Here is a 22,416-nt window from a genome sequence, read left to right as displayed (position 1 = left end):
TGTTCCCAGTACTACCTCTTTTTCTCATATTTAAAACATGATTTCACTTATTTCTTACAACATACTTATAATAGTTGTTTAAAAGTCATTGTCTTCTAAGTTCAATATTTATGTCCTTTCAAAAGTACGTGTGTGTGTGTGTTTGTGTGTGTGTGTGTGTAAGTGTGCCTTGAAGGATTGGGTGCTAGAGCATATAGATGCCTGGAAGGGTGGAGCTCAAGTACAGGAGGGGATGCTGATGCTGTTTGCCAGCACAATGAGCATTTGCTGGTCCCCTGTATACTTCTTGGCCTAGAGGCCTGTTATACTGTCCTCCTGGTATTCAGATCTGTCAGGGCTCCAGGAACTGTTTGCCTGCATTCCACTGGGAGACCCACAGAACAAGGCCTTCAATGTTGAGAAAGCTGTCCCAAGGATCCCTATGTTGCCCGTAGTGGGGGTATGGGTAGGAGAGATCTGATGTCTGGCTGCTAGCATAGAGGGACCTTGGATCTGGGACTCTGCATGCACTCACTTGAAGGTACACTCACTCACTTGCAGGCCTAATCAGAAAGCACAGGGGTTCACCCTGTTCTCCACTCTCAAATTTGGGCCCTAGGTGCAAATGAGAGTATAGGAGATAATACATTATTTTTAAACACTAAAGTTTGGTCACTAAGAAAGATGGGGGGAGTACCATCTCCACGTACCACAAACAACTGAAACAGCTCTCCCTTACGTCCTCTATTCCCAACAAAAACAGAGAAGTAGTAGGAGCTGAAGCCTTTACATTTGAAATCTCAGCTGCTAATACACTGCTGCTACCTGCTTGAACTGTAGGCCTATGTACTCCGTTCTTAAATGCACCCCGTCTATAAAGTAATACACACACACACACACACACACACACACACACACACACACACACACATGCACACATGCCTTCACTCTCTCACAAGTCACTTTTTGTGTTTGTTGATAAATTATGGAGAATTTGAACTAGCTGTGTATAGGGTTGTATAGGTGTTTTGTAAACCCCAGAATCAGTTGGGTCCTTTTCTCTAAAAGCCTGAAATCAAATTATATAACCAGGGACCACTGCTTTCCCAGATGCTATTCAAAAGCTACTTTCCCACAAGCTACACCCGGGTAAAGGACAGGGAAAAAAACATCCTCATAATTGATGGTTAGATGCAAAGGCAGAAAGAGACAATCTCAGTTCATCTAATTTGCCCCGGAAGTAAATCAGGATCAGGGAAACCATGTGAACTAAGTAACCAGATCTCTATCCAGATCTTCAGGTCTGCCCTGCTGCTGGCTGACTAACTGACAAAAGTCCTAGGCAGCTCTCAAAAGAGCTGCTTTTCCATTTTCTGGGGACAGCACCTTCACTGCTGTACAGCAATTTAAAATTTGATTGTCCTTGTCCTTGTCCTTACCTTTCACAAACTCCAATGAGTATTTGAAGAATCTAGGCTCCAAAGTTCCTTCTGTTGTAAAATTTCAACCATCAATATAGAATCATGTCTCTTGAAAACACCTCATCTCCACCGCCATCTTCCACTGCCTTCAGCCACAAGTCCAGTTCTTTTTTTAATTAATTAATTTTTTTATAAATTACAGTTCATTCACTTTGTATCTCAGCTGTAGCCCTTTACTTCATCCCCTCCCACTCCCACTCTTCTTCCCTCATGTCTGCCAGTGAACCTCCCCAAGACACTGATAGTAGAGGTCGTCCTCCCCTTCCCTCTGACCCTAGCCTAACAGGTCTCATCAGGACTGCTTGCATTATCTTTCTCTGTGGCCTGGTAAGGCTGCTCCCCACTCAGGGGTAGGTGATCAAAGAGCCAGCCACTGAGTTCATGTCAGAGACAACCCCTGTTCCCATTAGTAGGGAAAACCACTGGGACACTGAGCTGCCATGGGCTACTTCTGTGGAGGGGTTCTAGGCCTGGTCCTTGGTTGGCATATCAGTCTCAGAAAAGACCCCTGGGTCCAGATTTTTTGGTTCTGTTGCTCTCCTTGTGGAGCTCCTGTCCCCTCTATGTCTTTCTATCTCCCCCTTCTTTCATAAGAATCCCTGCATTCTGCCCAAAGTTTGGCTATGAGCCTCAGCATCTGCTTTGATACCCTGTTGGGCAGAGTCTTTCAGAGTCCCTCTGTGGTAGGCTCCTGTCCTGTTCCCTGTTTTCTCCTTCTTCTGATGTCCATCCCATTTGCGTTTCTGAGTGAAGAGTGATCATCTAACCCAGGGTCCTTCTCTTTACTTAGCTTCTTTAGGTGTACAGATTTTAGTATGTTTATCCTATATTATATATCTAGTATCCACTTATAAGTGAGTGTATACAGTATGTGTCTTTCTGTTTTGGGGATTCATCAATCAGGATCATCTTTTCTAGTTCCAACCATTTGCAAGCAAATTTCACGATTTTCTTTCTTTCTTTCTTTCTTTCTTTCTTTCTTTCTTTCTTTCTTTCTTTCTTTCTTTCTTTCTTTCTTTCTTTCAGCTGAGTAGTAGCCCATTGTGTAAATGTACCACAATTTCTGTATCCATTCCTTTGTTTCCAGCTTCTGGCTATTACAAATAAAGCTGCTAAAAACATGGTTGAACAAATGTCCTTGTTGTGTACTTGAGCATCTTTTGAATATGTACCTAGGTGTGGTATAGCTGCACCTTGAGGAAGCGCTATTCCTAATTGTCTGAGGAAATGCCAGATTGATTTCCAAAGTGGTTGTGCAAGTTTAAATTCCAACCAGCAATGAAGGAGGGTCCCCCTTTCTCCACATCTTCTCCAGCATGTGTTGTTACTTGAGTTTTTGATCTTAGCCATTCTGATGGGTATAAGGTAAAATCTCAGGATTGTTTTGATTTGCATTCCATGATGATTAAGGACATTGAGCATTTCTTCAACTGTTTCTCTGCCATTCGATATTCTTCTATTGAGAATTCTCTGTTTAGCTCTGTACTCCATTTTAATTAAATTTTTACTTTTTATATTAATTACGGTTTATTCACTTTGAATCCCAGCTGTAGCCCCCTCTCTCATTCCCTCCCAAGAACACCCTCCCTCCCGGAGCTTCTCCCATGCTCCTCTCCAAGTCCACTGATTGGGAAATTTCTCCTCCCCTTCCATCTGATATTAGTTTATCAGGTCTCATCAAGACTGGCTGCATTGTCCTCCTCTGTGGCCTGGAAAGGCTGCTCTTACTAGGAAACCCACTAGGATACTGAACTGCCATGGGCTACATCTGAGCAGGGGTTCTAGGTAATATCCATGAATGGTCCTTGGTTGGAGTATCAGTATCAGAAAAGACCCCTGTGCCCTGATATTTTGGTTCTGTTGCTCTGCTTGTGGAGCTTCTGTCCTCTCCAGATCTTAATATCTCCCCCTTCTTTTATAAGATTCCCTGCATTCTGCACAAACTTTGGTTATGAGTCTCAGCATCTGCTTTGATACACTGCTGGGTAGAGTCTTTCAGAGGCCCTCTGTGGTAGGCTCCTGTCCTGTTTCCTGTTTTCTCCTTCTTCCAATGTCAATCCCGTTTGTCTTTCTAAGAATGATCCTCTTACCCAGGTCCTCCTTCTTGATTAGCTTCTTTAGGTGTACAGATGTTAGTATAATTATCCAATTTTTTAAATTTGATTACTTGATTTTTTGCTTTTTTAACTTCTTGAGTTCTTTATATTTTCTGTATATTAGCCCTCTCTCAGATACAGGGTTGGTGAAGAATCTTTCCCAATCTGTAGACAGTCATTTTGTTCTGATGACAGTGTCCTTTGCTTTGCAGAAGATTTTTAGTTTTGTGAGGTCTCATTTATTGATTGTTGATCTTAGAACCTGTGCTGTTGGTGTCCTGTTCAGGAAGTTGTCTCCTGTGCCAATGAGTTCAAGGCTATTTCCCACTTTTTCTTCTAACAGATTTAGTGTGTCTGATTTTATGTTGAGGTCTTTGATCCACTTGGACTTTAGTTTTGTGCAGAATGATAAATATGGATCTATTTGCATTTTTCTACATGTATATATCCAGTTAGACCAGCACCATTTGTTGAAGATGCTATCTTTTTTTCCATTGTATGGTTTTGGAATCTTTGTCAAAAATCAGTTGTCCATAAGTGTGTGGGTTAATTTCTGGGTCTTCTGTTCAGTTCCATTGATCCACCAGCCTATTTTTATGCCAGTACAAACCCAGTTTTTAAAGCCTGTTCTAACCCAAGGAAAGCTTCTTTTAGCTGTCTCTTTCTGTAGCTTAAAAATTTGCAAGTGATCTACCTTTCAGTTACTGCTGTTATAGTGCTATCAGGCTCCTCTTAGCTGTTTGCCACCAATCTCTCTTTTTTAACATTGCTCATAGACTTGAAAATTCCCCGTGTTGCATTACACATAAAGTCAGCTCCTTAATGACAGCTGCAAAGCTGTGTTTACAGCCACTTCCTCGGGCCCTAAGCTCTACTGATGCTCTGGAGCAGGCAATGGAGGCAGTAAGCTCTCTTGTGCTGATAAGTTGTTCCATGAGTGATGCAAGGGGTCGAGGTGGCAGCGCTGGGTCTTCTTGGGTTGTATATCCTGGCATGGAATCTTCACCGTCGGAGTGAGCAGGGGCAAAGGCAGTCAGGAGATATTTGTTGTTCTTGTTGCCTAGGATAGAGCTTCTGCCTTATTTAAAAAAAATGTGCTGGAAGGAAAAGGGAAGCCCTGATTCTTTTGATCACGCTTGATAGGAATGGAGCACCAACAACACCAGGCCATGGTATCATGCTGGACTCAAGAACTAGAGAGAATCCCATCTTCTTGGCTACACTAAGAATTCTGTCACTTGATGCTTTAAAATTTTACTTTTCTTATTTTTCACTATTTAGACTATTTAGTGACATTTCCTGAACAGTGTTATTTTTCCATTTGTTATATGTCCTTAGGAAGTCTTACAGAAACTTTAAATGATTTTAAAACAGGGATTTAATCAGTTATGGTAAATTTTCTGTTTCTAAGGTGCTTGTTTGACACAAATACCCTTAAAATAAGCTATAATTCTTGAAACACATTTTACCTTCTGTAGTCACCAATGCATTTGGCGTTTTCCTCCTTTGGTTTGAAATTGGAAAGCCTTTACCATAACCATCTGTTTCAGGTCAAAAAAAAAAAAAAAAAAAAAACAATTCAACTTGAAAAATGCAAATGCCATTAACTTTAATTTTCTTTAGCAACATGGATTTTCTGGAATTGATGAGGGAAAAATGTCTCTGACTTGCTGAAACCTTAGTTTGCTTAGCAATTTACTTTCTGAGAACTTCAAAGTATTACAGAGAGGGAAGTGTCTTTCATTATTTGGGTATAGGCAATTCTTGGTGCTAGTGAAGTTATGAGCCACGTTTTTGAAGTCATTATTCACACACTCACTAGCTTTTGCACCTCTGTTTACGACATTGGCTCTTAGGTTTTGAGGCCTTTAATGCCAGCCAATAGCTGGTACCCTCAGGGATGGTTACCAGCTTCTGTTTTACAGCAGGTAATTATTCTGAATCAACCTTATGGTCATGAATAATGGAGCCCCTGAAGACTTAGTATGAGGCAAACTAGACCTATTCCTTATTTTTCTATGGCCTCTGATTTAAGAATTCTTTAAAATATTTTATTTTTTTTCATGTGTAAGAGTACTGGCCTGCATGTATGTGGCATGTCTGGTGCCCACAGAAGCCAGAAGAAGGTGTTGGATCCCTTGGAATTGAAGTTATGGGTGATTATGAATTGCCATGTGCATGCTGGGAACTGACCCTAGGTTTTCTTCAAGAACAGTCAGTGCTCTTAACCACTGAGCAGTCTCTCCAGACCCACGGATAGGTATTTTAAACATTCTGAAAAAATATGTGGAAATAAGAAAATTAATTCATGACATACACAAATATGGAATTTGAATTTGTGTCCATACATAAAATTACACTGGTACGTGGTCCCTCCTCCATGTTTGTTGCTGGTCTGTGTCAGCTTCTTCACTCCTATAACTGAGTACAGTAGCTGCGACAGATCCTTGAAGTTCTGCAGATCTAAAATTGCTGGTCCTCTGGTTCCCAAGATAAAATTCACCTAGTTTGAAATGTGTTTTGGTGAGACCATGTTGGTAATTGTTTTTAATAGATTATTTTAAGATTCAAAATGTGACATGGCAGAGCCCAACAGAGGACAAAAGGAGAATTTCAGGACATCTAAAATATACTTTAAAATAAAAGAGAGACAAGAATGCTACCTATACTTCCGTAAATCAGATTATAAGTTGTAAATTTCTCAAGTTTTCCACTTTATCTTAGACCATGATATGATGGCAGTTTTCTCTGCAATACATTCATTTTTAATTTAAAAGGCATCTTACCCGCTATTTGATGTCCCATTTGGGCACACACAGTGTGCGTGAAAAGTTAACCATGTTAACATGTGGTGGTGTGCACATGTTTATGTGGGTGTTCACACAGGTGCTATCAGGTTGATGGCAGCTGTTTTCAAGTGCTCTTCTCATTGTTCTCTGAGAGTCTCTCAGTTAACCGGGAGATCATCTGTTTACCTAGGCTGGCTGTCCACCAAGCTTTAGGGATCTGCCTGCTCACAGCCCTCAGCACTAGGATTATGAACAAGCCCCAGGCCTGGCTTTTATTTGAGCGTTCTAGATCTCAAGGGAGGTCCTCACGCTTTTGCAGCAGGCACTGAGCTGAATGAGCCATCTTCCCATCCCCACAAAGTACTTTCTGATCTTATGTCTTCACTATGTGCAACTTCCTGGATACCTCTTTTACTTTAGTTTAAGAACTATTTTTTTTTTTTTTTTTTTAGATAATTGGAAGAAGTCAGATGAATGGTTCCTTGTACCATATAAATTCTTTCAAAATTTAAGTTGAGATATCGGGGTTTAAGGTCTAAATTTTTTTTTCATAGATTTGGTCTCTTTGTATGTTAGGTTAGCCTTGAACATGGTAAAGAGTTGGGGATAATCTTGAACTTCTGATCCCCAGCCTCTTTTCTCCAAAGTGCTAAGATTACAGGCAAACCACACCAAACCTAGTTTATGGGATAATTGCGATAGATCTAAAATTTTAAGCTACTTTTTTTTTTCTGAAAGTTTAACCAAAACATTGACTATATGAACATGCCTGTAATCTCAGGAGTTGATAAATGGAAACAGGAAGTTCCAGGAATTTGATGTCCTCTTGAAGACATTGTAGGTTTGAGGCCAGCATGGGCTATTTGAAACTTAGTCTCAAATGAATTATGTGCAGCTTAGTGATAGTCTGATTTGCAGTTGAGGACAGTGGTCTAAATGTCATCTAACTAACCCAGAAAACACTGAGAAGCTTTCCTTTCTAGGTATTTCTGGTAGAACCTGGAGTGGCATCAGCTCCCTGATCAGCCCTATTCAGTCTTAGTTCCTGTTACATTTGCATTCAGCTAAACTCTAGCATTTTCTTTTGGCCCTTTACTCAATCATACATAAGTTTTTATTTTTTATTTATTTACATTTTTCAAACAATATATTTTGATAATCTCTTCCCCCCAACTCCTCTCAGATCTCTTTTTTTTCCTCCTCACCCAGCTTCCTAAGTTCTTTCTTGCTTACTCTCCCCTCAAAAATCTAAACAAAAAACAAATAAGACAAAACCTAACCAAAACCCTACAAAACAACACATGGAGTTCATTATGTTGTTTTTGTTTTGTTTTTGTTTTTTTTGAGACAGGTTTTTTTCTGTGTAGCCTTGGCTGTCCTGAACTCAAAGAGATCCACTTGCCTTTGCCCGCCCTGACCCCCCGAGTGCTGGGATTAAAGGTGTGAGCCACCATGCCTGCCTGTATGGAATTCATTTTGTGTTGGCCAGTTACTCCTAGTTATTCAGCCTGCTGTGGAGTGTGGTTGATATACTCAGTGATACACTATTAAAGGAAATTGACTTGCTCTTTGCCAGTTGGTATCAGTTTCAAATAACTTCTTGGTTAGGGTGTGACCCTTTGTTCAGAAATCTCTCAGTACTCTTGGGCCCTGTCTGTCTTGAACCTGTGTAGGTCCTATGCTTGCTGTCACTGTCTCTGCAAATTCATATTAGTTCTGTTGTGTCAGGAAGTCACTGTTTTCTTGGAGTCATCTACCACCTCTGGCTCTTATAATCTTTTTTGCCTCCTCTTCTGGGTCCTGAGCCTTGATTAGTAGGGGTTTGATAAAGATATCCCCGTTAGAACTGGGGTGCTCCAAAGTCTCTCACTTTCTACACACTGTTCAGTTGTGGGTCTCTGTGGTAGTCCCATCTACTACAAAAAGAATCTTCTCTGATGAGGGTTGAGTGAGACATTGATCTATTGGCATAGCAGTATGTCATTAGGAATCATTTTATTGCTATGTCTCTTTAGCAGCGTAACAACATTAGGTTTTTCCCTAGACCCATGACTAATGTAGTCTCATGTTGTTGGCCACTTTAACAGTGTCCAGTAGGGGTTCCATGTCATGGACCAGGACTTAAATCCAGTCAAAAAAGTAGTTGGTTACACCCGTGACATTTATGCCACCATTGAACCAGCATATTTTCCAGGCAAGTCACTGTTATAAGATGTAGGGCTTACAGCTGGGTGACACTGATGCTTACTTTTCTCCTCTGGTACCATGCAGAGTAACTTCCAGCAGCTTAAATACTGGTCAATAAGTGTTTAGTTGGGTACCAGCTTGACTTCTCCATTTTTGGTGACATAAGTAAGTTTTGTCTTCAGCAATTATGGACTTCCTATCTGGTTATGGAGAGCAACCAGTATCCTTGACAACCTCCTGGGGTGATCTGTGGTAGGCCCTTGGCCAACAATTCAACAAGATGTAAACTACTTTTGGCACAACCTCTAGTTATTTTCAAAAGAGTTTTCCAAGTCAGGCCCTTGTCCTCCATCCTGTTTATTATATATTTATGGCAAATATATTTGATGCTTATATATGTGTGTGTGTGTGTGTGTGTGTGTGTGTTTATAGCAATAAAGTTGATTGACTATAAGAATGTCATATAAAATGTACTTTTAGCCTTCAGTGTGCTAAAAATTGAGTATTGAGTTAATGTCCTTTAAAGGTAACATGTATGCTTTTCAAAAGATCACGATTTAGTCAACTATAATTATTCTATAGAACAAAGAATTTGCTTTAAATAAGCATTGCTTAATGGTATGAAATATTTCAAGAGATATTTTCCATAAAATCTTTGAAAGTAATCATATGCATTACTAGGTGCTGCTTGTAAAACTGTTTTTATTTAGTTAATAGCACCTATATTAAATCATCAGTGTGTATTTTTAATATATCCTAAAGCCCAACATGCTACTTTATAATCTTTGGTTATTGAGGAGTCCAGGTTTCTTATGGTTTGGAAGACAGGTAATAAACTTACATAGCTTCTAAAACGTAAAACTCTAATATTTTTTTTTGATAGTGAAATACCAAGACATAGACAGATGGTAGTAATTTTGAAATTGTGTGGTTTTCTGCTCTGAGCCTAATAGATTTTCAGTGATATCACACAAAGTGTTATCCATATTGTACATCCTCTCCTTCCCAGTCATACCAGGTTGGGCTGCTCAGCGCCATTGCTGTGCTTCTGTATCGGCTGCTTTCTGAAACTCTTTTCTTTAACTTTTACAGGCATCTAGTGGAAATTACTATTTCATCCCCTACACTGTGACACCACGTGGTGATTATTTGTGCTGCGAGAGCGATGCCCAAAGGAGAGCCTCAGAGTACATGCAGCCAAACTGGGACACAATCCTGGGCCCACTGTGCATGCTCCTGGTGGACAGGTTCACTAGCCTCCTTAAGGACATCCGTGTAACATCATGGTAATTTCTGTCAGCCACTAAAAATCATGGGAGTCTTGCAGAAATGTCCCTCTACTTTCAGGGGGGTGGTATAAGATTTCCTTTGAAGTGCCCAGGATGCCCAGAGAATAGGGCTCACTGATTATCCACTTAATCGTCCTGGAATCCATCTTTGCTCTCTTAGTGCCTCGCTAATCTGAGTTCCTGAGATGAAGCCAGAAGAGAAGCAGACTGAAGTTCACATGATCAGAATTGGGCCTGAGGCTAGCCGTGGTTCCATATGTGATCTTGATATGTAACTCTTCTCTATTCCTCTTTTCCGTGTTAGAAAACAGGGATCTTAACCCCGTGATTGTTTTTAATGATCGTTACCAACTCAACAAGATCCTGTGCTTTCATGTAGTTTGTGAACAAACTTTATACTCAGGTTACTCAGGTCCTCAAATGCCAGAGCAAGGTCATTCTAACCTTAAGTTCTTGTTGTGCGCATTCACTGAGTCAGGCTTCTGCCAACCTGACCTCAGGATGTCCTGTGACATGTTGTCCTTTGATTTTCATCATGGGGAATGGTATCCACTCAGAGGTGGACAGGTTTGAGTATGAATTGATCACCTTGGAGAAGTAACTTGCTGTACTTGGTCCTTTGTGCTCAATGAACTCCCCCGGTGATGTTAATGGAAAGTTGAGGGCAGGAAAGGATTCTTAACTAGAAGAGCCCTGTTGTCTTGCTCACAGCCAACTTAAAGGATTTATTCCTGTTAGTTGTGTCATCAGAAGAATTTGTTCTTCCAAAATCAATGAAAATCCTAAAGATTTGCAGAACTGACTTGTAAAGAAATGTCAAGGACTTCATGTCCCACTTTGGCTCACATCATGGCTCCCTGAACTATGGAGGGTCCCATTAAAGTACTGGCATGAAAGTTACATTTATTAACATCCTCTCATCTTTTCTGTTCTGTTACCCTTTCTGGGGTACAGACTTTAGTGGGAAAGAATTCTCAAAATCCAGGTGCAGCAGCAGAAAACAAATAAGGGTTTCCTCAACACCTCACTATCCATTGTTTTACTTCAGAAGAAAGATGTTAGTGACATTTAGGGAAAAACCTTTCCTAATAACATATTTTAGGTCTAAAAAAGAGGTATATACATTGAATCTGACAGAGCATTCATGTCTTTATGCTTTTTACATATTCTCTTGTTTATGTGCTCACAAGAGAATTTTTATTTTATGTTAGAAAACATTTTGCAGAAAAAAATATAACAAGAAAATCTAAGGGTGAAAGGTAGAGTTGTCTATAATCTTCGTGGCATGTCTTCTGTGTATCTATTGTTGGACTGATCAGAGGTACAATAATAGTTTTTCTTCTTCACCTGGAACAGCTTCATGACTACTAACTTGGAACACTTCGTAGATGAGACTGTCTCTAAAATGAATTTACCTAGGTTTCAAGAGAATGTCTCTAAAATGAATTTACCTAGGTTTCATGTCTTTTGGAGTTTTGTTTGGCTTTAGATAATCTGTTTATAGAGGAGGAAATTAAATAATCAGGTAAACTTGTTTGCTGTGTGTGTGTGTGTGTGTGTGTGTGTGTGTGTGTGTGTAATTATCAGGGGGTTGTATTGAAAATTCTGTAGACTGAAACTTCAGCTTTTGAGATACTTTTAAGGTTGTAATAAACTGAATTATATTATCACTTACTAGTTTATTGCTGAAGTATATAAAAAGGATAGGCATTATCTTATGTTTAGTGGTATAAGAAGCCTCAGGAATGACCAAGGTCCCTCTGTGTTACTGAGAACCATGTTTGAGCACTCAAAAGAGTCCTGGATTCATGTATATGATCAGAGTTTTTGTTCCTTCTTCAGTGCTTATTACAAAGAAACCTTGTTAAATGACATTCGTAAAGCCAGAAAGAAATACCAGGGTGATGAACTGGCAAAAGAGTTGACTCGGATCAAATTCCGCATGGATAACATTGAGGTTCTGACATCGGACATCATCATTAACTTACTTCTGTCCTACCGTGATATCCAGGTATGAAGTATGTTCAGGTGAGACTAGCATATCACTCAATTTTTTTTTTGTCAAGAAGAATTCCTCATACATAATATGCTTGCTTACATAAGGGTGTGATGAAGAAGCTTCCCTATCTAAATAGGTATGTGACCTGCTGATGGGCTATTATGGATATTTTAGAGATAATTTTGGTATATTAGAGCTGGAGTGAACACCCCAACAAGAGGTCCTATTGTATTGAACTGCTCAAAAAAAACTAAGATATATATGTGTGTGTATATATATATATATATATGCACATACATACACATATATATTTATTTTATACATGGATACATATTCTAGGCAATATGTTATATATTCCTATATATGATATATACATTATATGTAATACATATTCTAGGCAATCCTCCAAACCTTTGTAAATCCTGATTCAGTAAGTCCTCTTAACCCTATTGTTCAGGTTTGCTCTTATTGTTCCTATTTTAATTTTAAATGAAGGAATTAGAGACACAGAGAAATTAAGTAACCTGCTCAAATTCACAGAGTGTGGTAAAGTCAAGATTCAGACAGGCTGACTAGTAGCTTCATTGCCTTTGTTTGCAACTCTCAGGCATTTTTTTTCATGCCTTTGTCATACCTTTCTCTTTTTACCACCACTCATCAGTGAGAGGAGCTGTAAGTGGACTATGTTAAGGAACGAGGGAATGGAGATGGTTAGTTCAAGGTAGGCATCAGAAGTTACTGGGAAGCTTGAAGATTATGAGCTGTGGAACTATGAAGGAAACTGAGGATTTCTTTTCTAAATTAAACTAGTTTTAAGAGTATCTTGCATCTCTTCCTTCTGGAGATGCAAAGGATAATATGCTTTACTTGTATAATACCACAAAGCTACGCTAGACGTTGTTGGTGACATTTCTGTAAATCTGAATGAATGATGGAGACATCCGTTTATGATCTGGACCAAGAGCAGAGTCAGGGCTAAGGAACCCATGGCCTGAGTGACAAAGATAGCTACCTGCTTTTAATAACAGGTGGTATTATGCAAGAAGAAAATGTGATTGAGATTTCTTGAAGTATTTCTTTTGGGTTTTATTGTTGTTATTTGGAGACAGGCTCTGGTGTAGCCCATTGAGTCTTGGACTTGCCATGTAAGTGACGAAGACTTTGAACTCCAGATGTCCCTGCTCTTCCTTCCCTATGTGCTTATATAACCACTGCATTGGGGAAGTTATACGCTACTCTTGCAATATTCCTCTGAGTTGTTGCCTTTCTTCTGCCCTTCCCTTCCTGAATGCCTTCATTCTTAATTTCCATTGCTAGAACACTTGGGCTCAAAGAAGCGCTGGAAGGTTCTAGGGATAGTCTTCTCCTTTCTGAGACAGCAACACTAAGTTCATACAGATTTCTGTATCAAGATCCTCTCTGCTGACTTTGGCCAATACCAGTAGTTCTAAGCCTGGGTACAGGGTAATTGTTGGTGGCACTGGTAAAATGGAACCCAGCAGAACCACAGTTGGTAGCAATTTAACCTCCAGGGTGACGTATGTAGCATTTGGAAAAGAAATTCTCAGCCTTGGGGGTATTTGGCACTGCCTGGACACACATTATATTTGTCAAAACTGACTTGTGGGGCAGGAGTACTTGTGTCTTCTAGGGGGATGCAGCTACCCATCCAACAATCTATAAGACAGCAGAGCAGACATTTAGGCCCAGATTATCACCAATGCTGCAGCCGAGAAATTCTAACTTAGAGTAATTTGATTGATTTAGGCAAAGTATGCACGCTTCATATATTTTCTCCTTTTTCATGGGGAAGTGACTACATTTTCTCATACTTCTCTTAACTCATTTTACCACAGTTCTGCTGCTGGTGTTAACCCTCCCACATTCAACACATCTTTTTCCTGTTCCTAGGCTCACTTGCCCCTTGTTTTTGTAACAATTTTTCTGTTGAACTTTTTGTGCCCTTTGGTAGCAGGAATTCCTCCTCTGTCTCATATATATATATATATATCTCATATTTCTGATATATTTTTCTCTGTACTTTTCAAGACTGCAATTAACTTCAATAAATATTTGCAAAAAAAGGTTTATCATTAAATTTGGAGGCTGTCATAGGTTTATAACTATTCAGAAAAATCTCTGAAGAGCTGTTTCCTGTCTCTGTCACTCTCTGAGACCTTTTACCAACAGGACTATGATGCAATGGTCAAGCTGGTAGAAACACTGAAGATGCTGCCTACGTGTGATTTGGCTGATCAGCACAACATTAAATTCCACTATGCATTTGCACTGAATAGGTAAGAATGACTGTGTATAGGGTTTGGGAACATGTGACCTGTTAAATTCTTCTGTTGTCTTTTCAGCATTCACCAGATATGAACCACATCATATGCTAACTTCCAAAGGTATGACAATATAATAGATGCTTTACCTTTGAGACATTCTTTTTAAAATATTTTTTATTATTATGATTTATTACAATTTATTCAATTTGTATTCCGTCTGGGTCTCCTTCCAATCTCCTTCCCATATGCCCCTCCCCAGTCCACTGATAGAGAAGAACCTCCTCCCTTTCCCTCTGACCCTAGCCTATCAGGTCTCATCAGAAGTGGCTGCATTGTCTTCCTCTGTGGCCTGGCAAGGCTGCTCCCCCAAGGAGGCAGTGATCAGAGAGGCTGCCACTGAGTTCATGCCAGAGAGAGTCTTGTTCTCCTTACCAGGGACCCCACTTAGAGATTGAGTCTATGGGCTATAGCTGAGTCAGGGTTTTACATCCTTCACCATGCATTATCCTTGGTTGGGGTATCATTTTCTTCAGGATCCCCAGGGCTCTTGTTTTTATGGCTCTGTTGGTCTCCTTTTGGAGCTCCTGTCCCCTCCAGGTCTTTCTATCTCCCCCTTCTTTCATAAGACTTACTTGCATTCTACTCAAAGTTTGGCTATGAGTCTCAGCCTCTAATTCGATAATTTCGATCAGTAGAGTCTTTCAAAAGCTGACTGTGGTAGGCTCCTGTCCTGTTCCCTGTCTTCTCCTGTTTCCGATGTCTATTGTGTTTGTCCTTCTGAATGAGGATTGATCATCTTCCCTAGGGTCTTCCTTGTTGTTTAGCTTCTTCAGGAGTATAGATTTTAGTATATTTATCCTATATTATATGGCTAATATCCACCTATGAGTGAGTATATGCCATGTATCTTTCTGTGTATCTTTCTGCTTCTGGGTTACCTCACCCAAGGTGATCTTTTCTAGTTTCCACCATTTGCCTACAAATTGCATGATTTCCTTTTTTTTAATAGCTGAGTAGTATTCCATTGTGTAAATGTACTACAATTTCTGTATCCATTCCTCCATTGAGGTATATCTAGGTGGTCTCCAGCTTCTGGCTATTTCGAACAGAACTGCTGTGAACATGGTTGAGCAAATGTCTTTGATGTATAGTTGAACATATTTTGGATATATGCCTAAGAATGGTATAGCTGGATCTTGAGGTACTATTATCCCTAATTCTCTGAGAGAGTGCCAGGTTGATTTCCAATGTGGTTGTGAAAGTTTACATTCCCACCTGCAATAGAGGAGGATTCCCCTTTCTCCACAGCCTCTCCAGCATGTGTTGTCACTTGAGTTTTTGATCTTAGCCATTCTGATGGGTGTAAGGTGAAATCCCAGGGTAGTTTGGATTTGCATCTCCCAGATGACTAAGGACATTAGTTAAACATTTCTTTAAGTGTTTCTCTGCCCTACAGTATAACTCTATTGAAAATTCTCTGTTTAGCTCTGTACCCCATTTTAATTGGATTACTTGTCTTCTTTGGTGTTTAAGTTCTTAAGTTCCTTTTATATTCTGGATATTAGTTCCCTGGCAGCTATAGAATTGGTGAAAATCCTTTCTCAATCTGTAGGCCATCATTTTATTCTAACAACAGTGTCCTTTTGCTTTATAGAAGCTTTTCAGTTTCCTGAGGTCCCATTGTTGATCTTGAGCCTATGCTTTGGTGTTCTGTTCAGGGAGTTGACTCTTGTGCCAATGAGTTCAAGGATCTTCTCCACTTTTTCTTCTAACAGGTATAGTGTGTCTGGTTTCATGTTGAGGTCTTTGATCCACTTATACTTTAGTTTTGTGCAGGGTGAGAAATATGGATCTATTTGCGTTTTTCTACATGTAGACATCCAGTTAGACCAGCACCATTTGTTGAAGATGCTATCTTTTTTTTTTTTTTCATTGTATGGTTTTGGCTTCTTTGTCAAAAATCAGTTATCTGTAGGTGTGTGGGTTTCTCTCCGGGGCTTCTACTCTATTCCACTGACCTATCATTCTATTTCTATGCTTTTACCATGCAGTTTTTATTACTGTTGCTCTATAGTACAGTTTGAGATCTGGGATGGAGATAACTCTAGAAGATATGTTATTGTACAGGGGTGTTTTACCAATTCTGGGGATTTTTTTTTCGTATGAAACTGAAAATTGTTCTTTCAAGTTCTGTAAGAAATCGTGTTGGTATTTTAATGGGAATTGCACTAGCTTTGTAGATTGCTTTTGGCAGGATGGCCATTTTTACTATGTTAATCCTACTGATCCATGAGCATGGGAGATCTTTCCACCTTCTGATATCTTTTTCAATTTCTTTCTTCAGAGACATGAAGCTTTTTTCAAACAGGTCTTTCACATGCTTGGTTAGAGTTGCACCAAGGTATTTGTGGCTATTGTAAAGGGTGTTGTTTCTCTAATTTCTTTATCGCCCTTTTTCTCTTTTGAATACAGCAGGGCTACTGATTTTTTTTTTTTTTGAGTTAGTTTTTATCCAGCCACTTTGCTGAAGGCATTTATCAGAGGCAGGAATTCCCTGGTAGAATTTTTGGGGTCATTCATATCATATCATCTGCACTATCATCATATCATCATCACTATCATATCATCTGCAAATAGTAATATTTTGACTTCTTCCTTTCCATTGTGTATTCCCTTGATTTCCTACTCTAACTAGGTCTTCAAGTCCTATTTTTAAGAGATATGAGAGTGTAGGCAACCTTGCCTTGTCCCTCATGTTCCTCATTTCAGTGGGATTGATTTAAGTTTCTCTCCATTTAGTTTGATGCTGTCTATAAGCTTGCTGTATATTGTCTTTACTATGTTTAGGTATGTGCCTTGTGTCCCTGATCTCTCCAAAACTAAGCATGAATGGGTGTTGGATTTTGTCAAATGCTTTTCTAACATCTAAGGAGATGAGTGTGTGTGTGTGTGTTTTGTTTTGCTTTGTTTTGTTTTTCCATCAGTTTGTTGATATGGTATTACATTGACGGATTTCCGTATATTGAACCACCCCTGCATGTCTGGGATAAAACATACTGGTCATGGTGTATTATATCTTTTATGTGTTCTTGCATTCATTTTGCCAGTATTTTATTGAGTATTTTTGCGTCAAAGTTTATAAGAGAGGTACATCTGATATTCTCCCTATTTGTTGGGTCTTTGTGTGGTTTAGGTATCAAGGTGACTGTGGCCTCATAGAATGAGTTTGACAATGTTCCTTCTGTCTCTATATTGTGGAATCGTTTGAAGAGATTTGGCATCAGCTCTTCTTTGAAGGTCTGGTAGAATTCTGTGATGTAACCATCAGGCCCTGGGCTTTTTTTTTTTTTTTTTGCATGGAGAGATGGAGAGTTCTGAGGACTGTTTATATTTCCTTGGGGGATATAGGACTGTTTAATCTATTTACCTGGTCTTGGTTTAGCTTTGGTAAATGGAATCTATCAAGAAAATTTTCCATTTTATTTAGATTATCAGATTTTGTGGTGTATAGGCTTTTGAAGTAAGATCTAACGATTCTTTGAATTTCCGCAGTGTTTGTAGTTATGTCTCCCGTTTCCTTTCTGATTTTGCTGATTTGGATAGTATCTCTCTGCCTTTTAGTTAATTTGGTTATCAGATTGTCTATCTTGTTGATTTTCTCAAAGAAACAGCTCTTGATTTCATTGATTCTTTGAATTGTTTTATTTGTTTCTAACTTATTGGTTTCAGCCCTAAGTTTGATGATTTCCAACTTTCTATTCCTCTTGGGTGTATCTACTTTTTTTCCTAGGACTTTCAGGTGTGCTGTTAAGTTGCTTCTATGAGATATCTCAAACTTCTTTCTGAAGGCACTTAGTGCTATGAACTTTCCTCTTAGCACTGCTTTCATTGTGTCCCATAAATTTGGGTAAGTTGTCCCTTCATTTTCATTGAATTTTAGGAAGAGACATATATTCTAACTATGATATTAGACATGTAAAATAATCCTAAAAGTCCAGGCATGGCAGTGCACACCTTTATTCCCTGAGTTCTAGAGGCGGGACAGGCAGATCTCTAAGAGTTCAAGGCCACCCTGGTCTATATAGCAAGTTCTAGGCCACGGAGGTCTACATAATGAGGCTATCTCAAAAAATGAAAGACAGAAGAGAGAGAGAGAGAGAGAGAGAGAGAGAGAGAGAGAGAGAGAGAGAGAAGGGAGGGACAGAGGAAGATTGAAAGAGATACCTGCCTTCCTTGGTTTAGGCAGCAGGCTGGAAGAGCCCTGCCATGGGTCCATGCTCTAGATGGGGGGAGACAATGTACCTTCCTACATGAGTCTCACCATTCCATGGGCTCCCACACAACAGAAAGAAGGAGAGAGAGAGAGAGAGAGAGAGAGAGAGAGAGAGAGAGAGATTGGCATCCTGATAGTTCAGGGAAATAGGTGGTTTAATGAAGTGCTGTCCAAAGTGATACAGAAGTATAGCAGAGGTAGGGAGTTATTTTGTTTGGGGGTAGAAAAACTTCTCTGTATTTTCTTGTCTAAGTTTTGAAGAGTTATATCATGTGTGGGAGAGGTAAGATGTTGAGGACAGAGAAAGACCATTTCATTCTGCGGGAATGTGAGTAGAGAATTCTTTTTGGTACAAGGTACATCAAAGTAATGTTCAGTGCAACCAAAACACAAGATATAAGTGAAAGCAAGATATAAATATATATGTGAAAGCAAGGTTAAGCATAGAGAATGGGATCACATACCTGAAAAGGTATTGCCAAGCAGTGGTGGTGCACACCTTTGATACCAGCAAGGGGGTGGGGCAGGGGCTGGGCAGAGGCAGTTTTATCTCTGTGAATTCAAAGCCAGCCTCATTTACAGAGCTAGTTCAAGGACAGTCAGGGATACACCAAGAAACCCTGTCTCAAAAAAAATGAAAAAAAAAAAGGAAGAAAAGTAAAATGTATTGTTGGTCTCTTTTAGGCTATGGGAGACTAGCCAAAGAAACAACATTGATGCTTCATGATAGATAAATATGGTGTCTTGGTTAGGGTTTCTGTTCCTTCAGTGAACACCGTGACAAAAAAAAAAGAAAGAAAGAAAGAAAGAAAGAAAGAAAGAAAGAAAGAAAGAAAGAAAGAAAGAAAGAAAGAAAGGAAAAGCAAGTTGGAGAGGAAAGGGTTTATTAAGCTTATACTTTCATATCACTGTTCATGATCAAAGGGAGTCAGGGCCAGAACTCAAACAGGAAGAAACTGGAGGCAGGAGCTGAAGCAAAGATCATGGAGAGGTCCTGTTTACTGGCTTACTTCCCCTGGTTTGCTCAGCCTGCTTTCTTATAGAACCCAGGGCCAAGAGCCCAAGATGGCACCACCCATAAGTGGCTAGTTACTCCCATCAATCACTAATTAAGAAAATCTCTCTGGTTGTTGTGGGGCACACTGGTAGGATTTGCTGAAGGAGGCAGAGGCAAGAAGATTACTAGTTTGAGGCCCACCTGGGCTACACAGTTTAGGAGACAACTTCCTGAACATAACACCAACAGCACAGGCTCTAAGAGCAACAATCAATAAATGGGACCTCATTTATTGAAAAGCTTCTGTAAAGCAAAGGACACTGTCATCAAAACAAAACGACTGCCTACAGTTTGGGAAAGAATCTTCACCAACCCTCTATCTGACAGAGAGCTAATATCAAGTAAAAATAAAGAACTCAAGAAGTTAAACAGCAACAAATCAAGTAATCCAATTAAAAAATGGGGTACAGAACGAAACAGAATTCTCTGTAGAGGAATGTCAAATGGCAGAGAAACACTTAAAAAAATGTTCAACATCCTTAGTCATCAGGGAAACGCAAATCAAAACAAATCTGAAATTTCACCTTACACCCATCAGAATGGCTAAGATTAATAGTTCAAGTGACAACACAAGCTGGAGACAATGTGGAGAAAAGGGGAACCCTCCTCCACTGTTGGTGGGAATGTAAACTCTGGAAATCAATCTGGCACTTTCTCAGACAGTTAGGAATAGCGCTTCCTCAAGATTCAGCTATACTACTCCTAGGCATATATCCAAAAGATGCTCAAGTATACAACAGGGACATCTGCTCAGCCATGTTTGTAGCAGCTTTATTTGTAATAGCCAGAAGTTGGAAACAGCCCAGATGTCCCTCAGTTGAGGAATGGTTACAAAAATTGTGGTACATCTACACAATGGAATATTACTCAGCTATAAAAAACAAGGAAATCATTAAATTTGTAGGCAGATGGTGGGAACTGGAAAAGATCATCCTGAGTGAGGTATCCCAGAAGCAAAAAGACACACATGGTATCTACGCATTTATAAGTGGATATTAGACATATAGTATAGGATAAACACACTAAAATCTGTACAACTAAGGAAGCTAATCAGGAAGGAGGACTCTGGCTAAGATGCTCAATCCCCATTCAGAAAGGCAAAGAGGATGGACATTGGAGGAAGGAGAAAACAGGGAACAGGACAGGAGCCTACCACAGAGGGCCTCTGAAAGGCTCTACCCTGCAGGGTATCGAGGCAAATGCTGAGACTCATAGCCAAACTTTGGGCAGAGTACAAGGAATCTTATGAAAGAAGTGGGAGATAATAAGAACTGGAGAGGACAGGAGCTCCACAAGGACAGCGACAGATCCTAAAAGTCTGGGCACAGGGGTCTTTTCTGAAACTGATACTCCATCCAAGGACCACTCATGGAGATGGCCTGGAATCCTTGCACAAAGGTAGTCTATGGCAGTTCAGTATCCAAGTGGCCTCCATAATAATGGGGACAGGGACTGTCTCAGAACATGAACTGATTGGCCTGCTCTTTGATCACCTCCCCCTGAAGAGGGAGCAGCCTTATGGCCACAGAAGACAATTCAGCCACTCCTGATGAGACCTGATAAACTAGGATCAGAGGGAGGGGGAAGAGGACCTCCCTTTTCAGTGGACTGGGAGAGGGACATGGGTAGGGAAGAGGGAGGATGGGATTAGGAGCGGAGGAGAGAGGGAGGTACAGGGGGGATACAAAGTGAATAAACTGTAAATAATAAAAAAATTAAAAATAAAAAAAATCTAAAAAAAAAGAAAATGCCTTAGCTTTCCTACAGCCTAATCTTTCTTTTCTTTTCTTTTCTCATCTATCTATCTATTCATTCACTTTACATACTGATTTTTAATTTCTTTTATTTATTACAATTTATTCACTTTGTATCCCAGCTGTAGCCCCCTCTCTTGTAACCTCCAAATACTACCCTCCCTTCCTCATCTCTCATGCCCCTTCCTCAGTCCACTGATAGGGGAGGTCCTCCTTCCCTTCCATCTGACCCTATCATATCTATTCTCAACTGCTTGCATTGTCTTCTTCTGTGGCCTGGGAAGTCTGCTCCCTCCTCAGGGGGAGGTGATCAAAGAGTCAGCCACTGAGTTCATGTCAGAGACAGTCCCTGTTCCCATTACTAGAAAACCCACTTGGAGACTGAGCTGCCATGGGGTACATCTGTGCAGGGGTTCTAGGTTATCTCTATGCATGGTTCTTAGTTGGAGTATCAGTCTCAGAAAAGACCCCTGTGTCCATATTTTTTGGTTCTGTTGATCTCCTTGTGGAACTCATGTCCCCTCTAGTTCTTTCTGTCTCCCCCTTCTTTCATAAGACAACCTGCACTCTGCCCAAAGTTTGGCTATGAGTCTCAGCACCTGCTTGGATACCCTACTGGGTAAAGTCTTTCAGAGGCCCTCTGTGGTAGGCTCCTGTCCTGTTCCCTGTTTTCTCCCTCTTCTGCTGTCCATCCCATTTGCCTTTCTAAGTGTGGATTGAGCATCTTACTCAGGGTCCTCCTTCTTGCTTAGCTTCTTTGGGTATACAGATTTTAGTATGTTTATCCTATATTATATGTCTAATATCCACTTATATGTGCGTAGATACCATGTGTGTCTTTTTGCTTCTGGGATACCTCACTCAGGATGATCTTTTCTATTGCCAACCATTTGCCTGCAAATTTCATGATTTCCTTGTTTTTAATTGCTGAGTAGAATTCCCTTGTGTAGATGTACCACAATTTCTGTATCGATTCTACCATTGAGCAGCATCTGGGTTGTTTCTATGTTCTGGCTATTACAAATAAAGCTGCTATAAACATGGTTGAGCAAATATCTTTATTTTGTATTTGAGCCTCTTTTGGATATAATGCCTAGAAGTGGTATGGTGGAATCTTGAGGAAGCGCTATTCCTAATTATCTGAGAAAGTACCAGATTGATTTCCAAAGTGGTTGTACAAGTTTACATTCCCACCAGCAATGAAGGAAGGTTCCCCTTTCTCCACAT

At 39.9% G+C, this 22,416-nt stretch overlaps 1 protein-coding gene across 1 annotated transcript in view; it reads left to right on the top strand.

Annotated features, from left to right (window-relative positions):
- The window catches only part of Map3k15 (mitogen-activated protein kinase kinase kinase 15), a 145,434-nt gene that overhangs the window by 37,145 nt on the left and 85,873 nt on the right, over positions 1-22,416 (top strand). The window contains exons 4-6 of the mRNA XM_060375090.1: positions 9,625-9,818; positions 11,664-11,832; positions 14,011-14,117. Of these exons, the coding sequence (XP_060231073.1) occupies positions 9,625-9,818; positions 11,664-11,832; positions 14,011-14,117 (470 nt within the window). The remainder of the gene's footprint in view (positions 1-9,624; positions 9,819-11,663; positions 11,833-14,010; positions 14,118-22,416) is intronic.

This window comes from Meriones unguiculatus, chromosome X (assembly GCF_030254825.1).
Source record: "Meriones unguiculatus strain TT.TT164.6M chromosome X, Bangor_MerUng_6.1, whole genome shotgun sequence".
Lineage (NCBI taxonomy): Eukaryota > Metazoa > Chordata > Mammalia > Rodentia > Muridae > Meriones > Meriones unguiculatus.
This window is presented reverse-complemented; position numbering and strand designations above follow the sequence as displayed.